Genomic DNA, 12,229 nt, shown 5'->3' on the forward strand with positions numbered 1-12,229 from the left:
CTATACTCCACCTCCAATGCTGTGTTCCACCTCCAGTGCTGTGCTCCACCTCCAGGGCTGTTCCCCACCTCCAATGCTGTCCCCGACCTCCAATGCTGTGCTCCACCTCCAATGCTGTGTTCCACCTCCAGTGCTGTGCTCCACCTCCAGTGCTGTGCCCCACCTCCAATGCTGTCCTCCACCTCCAGTGCTGTCCTCCCCTCCAGTGCTGTCCCCCACCTCCAGTGCTGTCCCCCACCTCCAGTGCTGTGCTCCCCTCCAGTGCTGTCCACCTCCAGCATCAATGTATTTATGTTGGTGGGGGCAGGGAGCAGTCTTGGAGCACTCTCAAGCAAGACTTCCATATTGAAAATTAAATCAGTGATGGATGGATGTTACAACCAGGAGTAGCTGGCAAAACTATGCACATTATGCTATTTTGGGAAGCACACCAGTGGCCTTTATGACACACAGTTCTGAGCTAATTGACAGCTTCCAAGTTCAGGTTAGTTCTAGGCTTAGGGAAGTGGCTGTGGCTTAGTGGAACAGGGTGCCTAGCATGCAGGACACCCTGTGTGGTGCCCCTAGCACAATACAATGAAACAAAACAGAAAACTCTCCATCTCACTCTTCTGGGAAGAGGGGGAGAGTTAAGAGGGAAGGCTTCCCGTAAGTGTCTGTCCTTGGAGATTCTTTGACAGGATATCAGCTATATCAAAGGTCAACACTGGCAACTGCCCCCGTGGGAGTAGCAGGATTACAGACAGGCTTACAGATGCCAAGGTCTTCCACACACCTGCAAAGAATAAATATCATTCTTGGAGAATGACACCAGCTCCTGCCAATGTGTGTGAGGCCCTGTGGTTTCTAGAGTCAACAGTCTGAGGGGTTGGCTGCAGGCTGTGGTGTATGCTGATCCCTCATCTCAACACTACAAGCACAGTGCTGGGAATTGCAGCAGAGAGTGAGAAAACCCTCCTGGCACTCAGAGCCCTTGAAAGGCCGCCGGGCAGGGCAGGAGGTGAGGTAAGAGATGTGTTCCCAGAGAGTGGCTTGGGGTGAAAGGATGCCTAGGGGCTCCTCCGGGAACACTGATTTGCTCTCTGTCCTTGTTTGGTGGGTTCCTTTAATGTCCCTGGATGACGACACAGGGTGCTTACTGAGTGTAGGTGAAGGGGTATGCATACTTGTTTGAAGATTAAGGCAGGCAGAAGCTAGGAAGTACAAGGACTATGAATACAATCCAAATTGTGGCTTCCCCTTGCTCCATTAAGACCACCCCAGGAGCACAATGGTCACCACGCTGTCTGTTCCTTAGATGGCTACCAGGGACGGTCCAACAGTTTTCTTGATCCCACTGTATTAGACCCTTGGTCCTGGGGGGGCCTCCATTTTCTTAGGGTCTTCTACAGAAAGAGCCCTGTAAAGAAATGGCCGCTCTTGCCAGTCTTAGGGGGAGTTGAGGCTGGGTTTTCTAAAGGGCTGCTTTTCTGGGATGTGGGTGTGGACTTCACGTCTCATCCTCTGTTGGCTTCTAGCTCCCAACCTGGCCTGGCAGGATCAGGCTTCTGTACTCAGAGACTATTTCAACCTATTCTTTGTGGGAAACCTCTGGAAATATCCAGAAAGTTCCATCATAATGGGGGTGTCCTTCAGAGAGGAAGGTGTAGGAATGACTCAGAGTCAAGCATTCTGGAGGTGTCTGTGTTTCCTGTTCTCCCAACCCCCAAATTATCCCATGAGGTAGACACTGTGATGGCCAATTTTAGATGAGGAAAATGAGGGGATTGGAGGGGGGAGGGGACTTTCCCAGGATACCTCGGCATGGGTAGAAACTGTCGACCTGAGATTAAGTTCAGCTGCTTGAGGTATATGCTAGCTCCACTGTATCTACCCATGGACCAAGAGTTAGAGAGGACTTGGAAGACACTGTCTTGTGGGTAGACAAGATCACAATGGCCCGAGGCACACACTTCGTGCAGAGTCACCTGCAGGCCAGCAGGGTGTAGAAATCTGAACACAACTTTGCATTGCTGACTCACTAGCTCCTTTTCCCAGAATTTTCAGTTAAGCCTGGCTGGGGAGGGGCACTCAGAAAACCTATGGTTAACTATGGTTAACTATGGTTAGGCCTCTTGCTGAGTGCTGGTAGCTGGGAAATAAATGAATTTATTGGAGATTTGTCGTGTGCTGAGCACTATACATCAAACTCTTCACACATGGACACATTTAAGCCTCACGATGGTCCAGTCAGAAACTTTAGAAAAGTAGGTGACCTGCCCAATATTACACAAAACGGCAAAGGTATGAGTTGACCTGGATGTATCTAAATCAAAGCTCTTGCTCTTAGCCTTGTGCTCTGGAATTTCTGCCTCAGCCTTGGTCTTCTGGGGTCACCCCCACCAATGTGGCAGGACTGGGCCCCAAGACCCTCCACTTAGCTGACCATTTTTAGGACTAGCCACATGCTCCAGATTTGGGAACTGGGACACAGAAAGAGTATGCAACTTGTGCAAATATATGTGAGAGATGACCTGAAGTGTAAGTCCTAAGAGAGGTGTGATACTGAGGGTTAAAATGAGAAGTGTGTGTGTGTGTGTGTGTGTGTGTGTGTGTGTGTGTGTGTGTTCTTGTCTCTGTTTCTTGGCAAACAGTTCTTGAAGCCACTAAGATGTACAACATGAAAAAGTATCCCTGTATGCTCACAGGGTATATAAAGGCTGAGGGCTTCCCAGAAGCCTTAGGAAGGGGTCTGATTGTCAGGGGAATGAGCCATATTCCTGCTGCAGCACCAATACCAACCTCCAGGAGGCACAAAGGTTCTGGCAATTGACTCAGGGGCAGTATCTAACTAATTGGGCCTATGTAATGAAGTCTCCATAAACCAAAACCAAACCACCAATAACAAGAGCCATGACACATCTGCTGAACAGGTGGAGGTGCTGGGGAGACCCCCTCCTTACTCCACCTCTACCCCATGCAGCTCTTTATCTGACTGATTATCTATGTTCTCCATTATATCCTTTATCATAGGCCAGCAGACACAAAAGCATGTCCCTAGGTTCTGCAAACCTTTAACAACTCACCGAACTTGAGGGTAAGAGCCATAGAACTCCCAAGTTATAGCACAACGTTAGACACAGTTATATGCTAGTCACCAAACCTCCCAGGTTGCTGGGACCTCTGATTTACAGCTGATGGCCAGTAGCACAAGAGACACCCCCGGGGCTTGCAGTTAGCCTCTGGGGTGAGGCAGTCTTTGGGGACTGTGCTTTCAGAAATTGAAAGATATCCAGTCAGATAGGAGTGTGGGAATACAGTGCTCCCAACAAATTGAGTTTGCAGGGTGGGGCTGAGAGGTTTTGTCCTGGCCCTACCCCACACTGGGCAGTCTCAAGTTCATTTTCAGAGTCAATTCTTTCCTTTACTAGCTTACTCCAAAGAGCAACTTAGCCCTCCCTCTCTCCTGGGCTCTCAGACCACGCATGCTCTTGGGAGCCCCGGCCTTGCTTGCAAACTGCTTTGTGTTTTCATACAATGGACTAAATGTTGTGCTTGCTGCTTTGGGTCCAGCTTACTTGAAAACTGACTTTTGCCCTCTGATCAAACTCTGTCAGGTGCCACAGAAGCGTTACACTTCTAAAGGTGCTGTATCCAGGTAAGGTACAAAACCTAGGCATGGGAGAAGCCGGGGATTTAGAGAGCACAGCAAGGACATCAGGGACTCACCAGCCTCCTTCTACAGCTTGTCAGACTCCTGCCAATGCCAAACACACCGCCTTCACACCACCAGGCTCCTCAGAAAGGCAGTGTCTGATCAAAGCTGCCAGGCAGGGATGCTTCTTTCAATCAGCAGGAGGCGGGGGTTTCTAAAACGCTTTCTCGGGGAAGGGGGCTTAGGGTGCTCTGCAACCCATCACTTTCATAGCTCTGTGCTGGGACAGGTGTCTGCCGCCAAATGGGCTAAGATGAAGAAACCAGACTGACAGCCCCGGAAACCAGGATCAGGAACCAGAAAGCATAACGGCATGGCCGCCCAAGCCGGGTCAGATTCCCCACCTCACATTGTCCTCTGAACCAGCATCACAGGGGGTAGGGGTGGGGCAACAGGGGGCCCACTCCCACCCCCAGCCTTTTCACTCCAGTAATCAAGAACAAACTCTCTATTCGCCTGGGGCTGTTCCTTATTCCAAGTACCCTTTGAGCACTTTTATGGGGCAGTTAAACTTTACAGCAGCCGGCTGGCTCACAACCGTTCCCACATTTCTGAATGGATATGTTTATGACAAATCCACTGTGCCTTCCCTTTGAAAATGCTAAAAGATATTAGCTCTTTCAAAAGGGGTCAACCGAGGCACGCAGGCTACAGAAACCCACTGTGGCAGCCGCAAGCTGTGAACAGCTGCATTGGACCAGTGAAAGGCTGAGTCCCGGGAGCATGTGGGGGGGGGGGGGGGGGGGGAATGTCTCCTCTGCTCAGCCTCGGTGATGCTACTTGGGTGCCACATCTGCCTTTTCCTTCCCCTAGTTTTGGGCTTTCTCACCTTCCTCACCTGGGTGTGCCATGCTCATAGAAGCTTTCTGGGAAGGTCTTTTCCTCTGTCTTTGCAGGCAAGAACTGAAAACCGGTGGCACCAAGCTAGCAACTCAGTCACAGCTTGCCTTCCTCCCTGCCCAAGATTAACCAGCCAGCCCAGAGAAAGACTCATCACAAAGGGGAAGTTCTTACCTGGGTTCCATAGCGGCCACTCCTGGGCATCAGAGACCGGCCCAGCCTCCTCAGCACTGGGGACTCTGGCTCCCTTTTGCCCTCAGACAAATGAGCCCATTATAGTCATCAGACTATGAGTTAAAGGGTGGCCCTTAGAAAAAATATAAACAGCCTGTCAGCACAGGCCAAGGGGAGGGAGGGGCTGTGGTATCGGGACAATGGGAGCCAATGATCAGCCACTTTGAGCTCTGTTTGCTTAAGATATTGTGTTTCACCCTGAAGCAAGGGAGACAGGGAGTAAGGAACCCTGAACAGGAAGGGCAGTGCCTTTTTTAAAAGTTGGGTTTCTCTTTCCTTCTGACCTTTAACAACGGTCTTCATAGGAGCAATCCCCTCAAGTATGGCACAAGCGTGAATCCTGCTCAGGAAACCAGACTCTATTCCTGACCTCAGAATGCAGGTTGCAGAGGGGCCCCAAGTGAATGCTTCTCCCTCCAAATCAATACTTCTCCCTCCAAGTGAATGCTTCTCCCTCCAAGTGAATGCTTCTCCCCACAAGTCAATGCTTCTCCCTCCAAGTCAATGCTTCTCCCTCCAAGTGAATGCTTCTCCCCACAAGTCAATGCTTCTCCCTCCAAATCAATGCTTCTCCCTCCAAGTCAATGCTTCTCCCTCCAAATCAATGCTTCTCCCTCCAAATCAATGCTTCTCCCTTCAAGTCAATGCTTCTCCCTTCAAGTCAAATACTTCTCCCTCCAAATCAATGCTTCTCCCTCCAAGTGAATGCTTCTCCCTTCAAGTCAATGCTTCTCCCTCCAAGTGAATGCTTCTCCCTCCAAATCAATGCTTCTCCCTTCAAGTCAATGCTTCTCCCTCCAAGTCAATGCTTCTCCCTCCAAGTAAATGCTTCTCCCTCCAAGTGAATGTTTCTCCCCACAAGTCAATGCTTCTCCCTCCAAATCAATGCTTCTCCCTCCCAGTCAATGCTTCTCCCTCCAAGTCAATGCTTCTCCCTCCAATCCACACACCTGCTACAATGCCTTCCACTCTCCCCATTCTCAACGCTCTGTGTGTTTCATGATACACTGGTGTGCTGGGTCTCAGTTTCCAAGCACCCAGAAGAAAGCTTTAGCTATAAGCACTACCTAGGCATGCAGTCCACATCCACACTGATTGGGCTGCCACAGTTAGGGTGGGGGATGGGGCGGAACACAATCTCCCTTATCTCTCAGCACCATCTGTCAGCTCAGTGGGAGGTTGGACCCAGTGGAGAGCATCTTGGATTTACTAACTCTCTGGAGGGACAGGATCAAGCTCTGGATGACGTGAAGCCTGCGCAGCCTTACTGTGTGTTGCAGAAGGTGTATGCCCTAGAGACATGCTTCCCACAAAGGCTGAGGATGGGAGCGGTGGCCTAGGGCTGCCGGCAGCTCATTGTGCGGAAGCCTCTCACCTCGTAGTCCCCTAAGGTCAGGGCTGGCAGAACCCAGAGGAGCTCAGGACTTAGACTATCTTCAGCTGCCTTGCACATGGCCACAGGGAAGGCTACTTCACTTCATGTCAGACCCTGTAGGTAGGTAGTTAAGAGGATCTCTCTCTCACAGGGATGTCTGGGTCCCTCAGCCTCAAATACAGGTCTCCTTCAAGGAAGGAGACGGAGCTCCATGTGGAGCTCCGGGAGGAGCCAAGTCCTCTGAGGGAACACCAGCAGACACATGCATGGGAGAGAAAAGGGTTTGGTGGAGATGGCGTCTCTCGTCCAGTCAAGGAACAAAGCTCATCAGTGTGGACCACTCCCAGAGGCGGCTCCCTTCCTCTTCCACTGTGCAGGACCTGTTCTGGACCTTCCCTATGTTTGGATGAACACTGAACATCTCCAGTGGCCTCCAGCACAGATGTACCCACCATTCCTCTGCCTGACCCAAAGACAAGGGCAGGTGAGGTAGCCCGGGCTTCTTTCATTGAAACCAAGGTTTAACTAGCACCTTCAAGTAATGGCTGGCTCCCATCCTGGCACAGTCCTCTGCTGTTTGGCCCTTACTCGTGGACTTTGGTGATCAAGGAAGGCCCTCATTCTAGATGAAGAGATCAGGGAGTTCTAGTGAATCATTGATAAATCCGGCAGTTTCTGAGCTAGCCTCCTAGGCAAGCAGGTCTGCCCTGTTAGCTTTCTTATTGCTCTGACAAAGTACTGGACAGAAATGATGTAAGGAAGTTTTTTGTTTGCCTTGGGGTCTCAGAAGAGTTGGCCCACAGTTACTTGGCCCCACGGATTATGACAGAACATCGAGGTGACCGGAACATAAGGCTACTCGCCTCCTGGTATATGGGAAGCACCAAGAGAGGAAGGGGCCAGAGAATGGATATAACCTTCAAAGTTCTGACCCTAGCTAGGCCCATTCTCCTCAAATAGAGCCACCAGCTGGGGACAAGCACTCAACACATAAACCTGTGACAGGTACCACATATCCAAACCTTAATTCCTGCGCAGCTCTTTACCCTGGTGAATGAGCTGGTGGTCTGTTTTTATTGCCCATTCAACATAACCAAGAATTTCCTGTGGCAGCCATATCTGTGAGGAATTGTCTTGATTGCTAATTGATGTGGCTCAACCCACTGTGGGCTGTGCTACCCCTGGGGCCTGAGCTGTGTAAGAAGGCTGGCTGAGCTTGCCTCCATGGACATGAGTCAGTAAGTGACATTCCTCCATGATTTCTGCTCCAGGTTCCTGCTCCGACTTCCCTCAGTGATGGACTGTGACCTGGAAGCTTACGAAGAAATAAACCCTTTCCTCACCAAAGTTAGAGGACTCTGCTCATGGTGTTTATTTTAGTGAAGCACACTATCAGGCCTAGGATCGAGGGAGGTGAAAGGCCAGGTCCACACAGTAACCTTTGATGGCTCATTGTGTTCCCTGGGGGAGACAAGAAGAGCTTGTGGGCAGAAACTCAGAGAGCTGAAATGGCCAAGGCCTCATCCATCCAACAGGCTTTGCCCTTCAGCTCCAGCTCTCTCTCTCTCTCTCTCTCTCTCTCTCTCTCTCTCTCTCTCTCTCTCCCCCCCTACCGTGTGTGTGTGTGTGTGTGTGTGTGTGTGTGTGTGTGTGTGTGTGTGTGTGTGTGTGTGTGTTGGGTTATTATTTTACAATAAGCATCAAGTGAACCAGTGTCAGGAAACTGAAACAAGAAATTAATTGAGAATAGGGAGAAAAGTGACATTGAACACCCAGAGAAGACTTCTCAGGGCATTTCAGCAAGAAAACACAACTTTGGAGGCTGGAGGTGTGTCTAAGGGGTAAGGTCCAAGTGTGAGATCCACCAAATAAGCAGAGAGAGAGAGAGAGAGAGAGAGAGAGAGAGAGAGAGAGAGAGAGAGAGAATGGAGGGAGGGAGGGAGGGAGGGGAGGGAAGAAGGAAGGAGGGAGAACTCTAAGATGGTGGGAAAGCCTGTTTCTTTCCTGGCCATCACAGCCTTTGGCACTGGGCTACTGCTGTCATTAAAAGTAAAACAGAATAATTACAGAGCAGAGCTGTCTGTGCCCCGTGAAGTGTGTGTGTGGGGGGGGATCTCTATTTTCTAAATCTCAAGTCATTCGATTATGTAATTCAGAAAACCACCCTTTGAGGACACTCACCAGCCAATTAGAATTTTGTCCTTGATCCAAAAAACTTGCGTCTTAGTTCCCCAACTCTCCGATGACCCAAGTCTCAGCTGCCTGTGGGCAGAGCTTCCCAACCTTCCCACAGCTGAAGCCCAGTCAACTTCTGAATCCCCTAGTGGCTTACTTTCTTTTGAAGATTTTGGGGACCATGCTGGGGCCAGAACCCAAGACCTTGCTAAGCCAGTACTCTACCATCGAGATGGTTTTTTTCCCTTTATTCTCCTTTTTTAAAGCTGAGGATTGAATTCAAATCCTCAGCTTAATGTGCATTTTGTCACACAGACATTACACTTTATTTTTAAAGAAATAAAAATAAATAAGATATTTAAATGACGCGGTCCTAGTCTATTTGGGCTGTAATAACACAATGCCATCAATTTAGGAGGTAATAAACAACATGAATTTCTTCCTTTTTTGCTGTTGTTGTTGCTGTTTTTGAAGACAGGGTTTTTCTGTGTAGCCCTGGCTGTCCTGGAACTCACTATGTAGATAGATCAAGCTGGCTTTGAACTCAAAGAGATTCTCCTGCCTCGGTCTCCTGAGTGCTGGGATTAAAGGCGAGCATCGCCATGCCCAGCTCAACATGAATTTCTTCTGCTTTAGGGAGCTGGGAAGTCCAAAACCAAGGTTCTGGAAAATTCCATGACTGTTGGGAGCTGCTCTAACTGACAGTTCTCTTTTTATGACTTCATGCAGCAGAAGAGCCAAGAGGATCTTGGGTATTTTTAAAGTCATGGATATATGTATGTGTCATAAGTCTGGGGAGGGGGGCAGGGTCCTGTGCACATGAATGCAGTGCCCATGCGAGGCCAGACATGGTGTCAGATCCCTTGGAGTTGGAGTTACAGGCAATTATGTACTATCTGACATGCGAGCTTGCAAGAGCTTTCGCTGGGCCATCTCTCCTGCCCCTTGGTTGTCTTTTACAGGGACACTAATTCTATTCGTTGTATGTGAATGGAACCGCTCTTCACTAGGCTGGGAAGTCTGGAGTTTTAATTATCCATAGTCAGAGCTCTCCTTGACCAATTAAAAAGAGCCTGATTTTATGTTTGGCTTTTTGTATCCCACCTGATTATTCTGAGATTGACCCATGTTGTTTGGTGTATAAACAGCCTTGTCTTTATGGCCGAGTGGTGTCGCAGTACATGAGTATATGGATTTGTTTGCTTACTTCTCAAAGGAGTTTTGTTAAGTCATTTGATAATCCAAGATTATGCTAATTTCCTGGGAATCTGGGTTCCTCTCTAGCTTTCTCTCTTTGCTTTGCCCTTCCTCTCCTCCAGCTTTCGCTCATCTGTGTTGGCCCAAACCACAATTCCTTGGTTGGCTTACGCCATTGGTCCAAACTGGTTCCTGAATGACATGAAGAGGAGTCTTTCTGAGCCACCGGTTAAAATTTAATTTAGCTGAGTCAGCCTGTGCAGTGGGCCCCCCCCCCGCGCCTCTCTCTGCATATCTGGCCCCCACATCCCCGCTGTCTTGCACACATTCATCTTTCATTTCTTTGACTGTTTTCAAGTCTCCCATGCCATCTCTCCTCCAATTGGATGGAATCCTCTACCTCTTCTCCAACATCCAGAAAGCTCTCTGTGGGTGCTGGAACCCCAGTCTGACCAGTCTTGTGTCTGTGCTGACTACACTTCAGTTATGTAATCGACAGTAGGCAGCCTGGCGAAGTTTGAGAGCGAAGATGGAGGGGAGCTGCCCCGTATCAGCTGTTGACCTGATGCTGTGCCTGTTTGTTTGGCCATAACTTCAGGACAATAGTGGTTCTACCTCATATGACTGTCATAAGGATTAAGAGAAGTTCATTTGTCAACACTAATTACAATGTTGGGAAAAAATGTTAACTATACAGTAGATGGGATTGGTATCTAGAGTATATAAAGAGCTATAAAAATTAACACAAAACTTCCAAAATCATCCAATCTATAAATAGCCAATGAACAGAATAGTTTTCAAAAGAAGAGGTACAAATGACCAATAAATATTCAGAAAAGCGTGTGAAATCCTTAGGAAGATGTAAATTCCATCTCACCCAATCGGGTTGGCTACCATCAAGAAAACGACAAATGCCGGTAAGGATGTGGGAAAGAGGAGCCTTGATGCATCCTGATGGGAACACAAAGTGATGCAGCCCCTGTGGTCCTCAGTGTGGAGTTCCTCAAAAACCTAAAACTAGAACTAGCCAGGGGTGACTGGAGGCCAGAGGAGGATGCCTGTTATATCACTCCCCTCTGCAGACATGGTCTCTCACTGAACCTGGAGCTAGGCTGACAGTTAGCTACAGTGATCCCTCCACTTCTGCCCCTCAAAGAGCTGGGATTACAGGCATGTGTATGGCCACATCTGGCTTTTTACAAGACTGCTGGGGACTTGAACTCAGGTCCTCATGTTTGATGAGTAAGCACTCTTAACCACTGAGCCATCTCCCTGTAAAAACTTTTATGCCTCCATTTTCTCATAGGTAATTTGGTGATAATATCAACATTGACCCATTGGCTTCTTGTGAGGAATGTGTGATGAATTATAGGAGGTACTTAACACGGGGCTGAGCATAAAGTAGGTGTTCAGCAAATGTAAGCTAGTGTTACCACGCATCACATCACGTCAACATTTACTGTCTACTGTCTCTTTGCTTTTATGAGGCTGTTGTCCAAGGCTGACGCCCCTTGTTCGCATTCTACCTCCTCCTTACACTTCTTGGTGTAGACTTCACCTTCCCTGTACTTATCCTTCTCCTTTTAGACATGGTTTCTTTATTCTGTAACTTGCTATGTAAACCAGGCTGGCCTCAGACTTACAGAGATCCATTTGCCTCTACCTCCCAAGTGCGAGGATTGAAGGCATGTGTCACCATGCCTGGCACATCCTTCATTCTTGAATTATTATTAAAAAACACTCTGAGAGACTAATATTTTATCCAGTACAGACTTTGATTTTATTAATCAGACTTTTAAGATTCCTACTACATTTGGTTTGTATGTCATATGCCTACACTCAGTACTTTACAAATAGATTTCAACTAAATCACATTTTTTTTTTATTTGTGGTGTTTGGGATTGGATCCACACACTCTCCCATGCCAGGCAAGTGCTCTGCCACCCAGAATTATTCAAAATATCTACTCACCCCATATACTCATGCACACTAATGCTGTGGGATGGTCTTCCTGTACTCTGTGAATATGTGTTGCTACCATTGGTTAATAAAGAAGCTGCTATAGCCTATGGCAAGGCAGAATCCAAGCAGAGAGACAAGGAGAAGAAGGCGGAGTCAGAGGAGACACTGAGTGCTGCCAGGGGGAGCAAGATGTAATGGAACACAGGCAATGCCATGAAGCCACATGGCAAAACACAGATTAATAGGAGTGGATTGAAGTAAGTTGTAAGAGCTAGTTAATGATAAGCCTGAGCCAGTTTGTAATTAATATAAGCCTCTGTGTGTTTATTTGGGACTGAGCAGCTGCAGGACCAGGCAGGACAGAACTTCCAGCAACACACTATCCCACTAAGATGCCAGTTACAACCAGTCAACATATTTCCTGGGCCACACACACACTCCTTTGCTAATTGAGGAAATGGACTGGACACACCTCTCATCTCCTAGCTGGCAGGCCTTCAGTACAGCTTTTAACTTATTTTAATTAAAAAAAAAAAAAAAAAACCGAGGCCAGTACATTGGCTTCTGTGTAGTTACTTTTGGGTAGCTGTGACAGAGTATCTGACGGAAGAAGTTAAGGGAGAAAGCCCTACAGCTCGCTGCTTCTGAGGGTCTCAGTCCCTTAGCAGGGAGGGCTTGGCAGGAGCTGCACCATCTACCGCAGTGGGTGCTGGGTGTCTCAGAACTGTTCACATCACTGTGATGGCTAGTTT

The 12,229-nt window shown here is 48.3% G+C and overlaps 1 protein-coding gene across 3 annotated transcripts in view; it reads right to left on the minus strand.

Annotated features, from left to right (window-relative positions):
- The window catches only part of Trim2 (tripartite motif containing 2), a 156,293-nt gene that overhangs the window by 110,705 nt on the left and 33,359 nt on the right, over positions 1–12,229 (minus strand). For 2 of the 3 annotated variants that reach the window (XM_036191019.1, XM_036191018.1), the window contains exon 1: positions 4,709–4,819. The exons of the other annotated variant lie outside the window; for it this stretch is intronic. In XM_036191019.1, the coding sequence (XP_036046912.1) occupies positions 4,709–4,738 (30 nt within the window). In that variant the 5' untranslated portion in view covers positions 4,739–4,819. Of the gene's footprint in view, positions 1–4,708; positions 4,820–12,229 lie in introns of those variants that run through there. 3 annotated transcript variants of the gene reach the window in all.

This window comes from Onychomys torridus, chromosome 6 (genome assembly GCF_903995425.1).
Source record: "Onychomys torridus chromosome 6, mOncTor1.1, whole genome shotgun sequence".
NCBI lineage: Eukaryota > Metazoa > Chordata > Mammalia > Rodentia > Cricetidae > Onychomys > Onychomys torridus.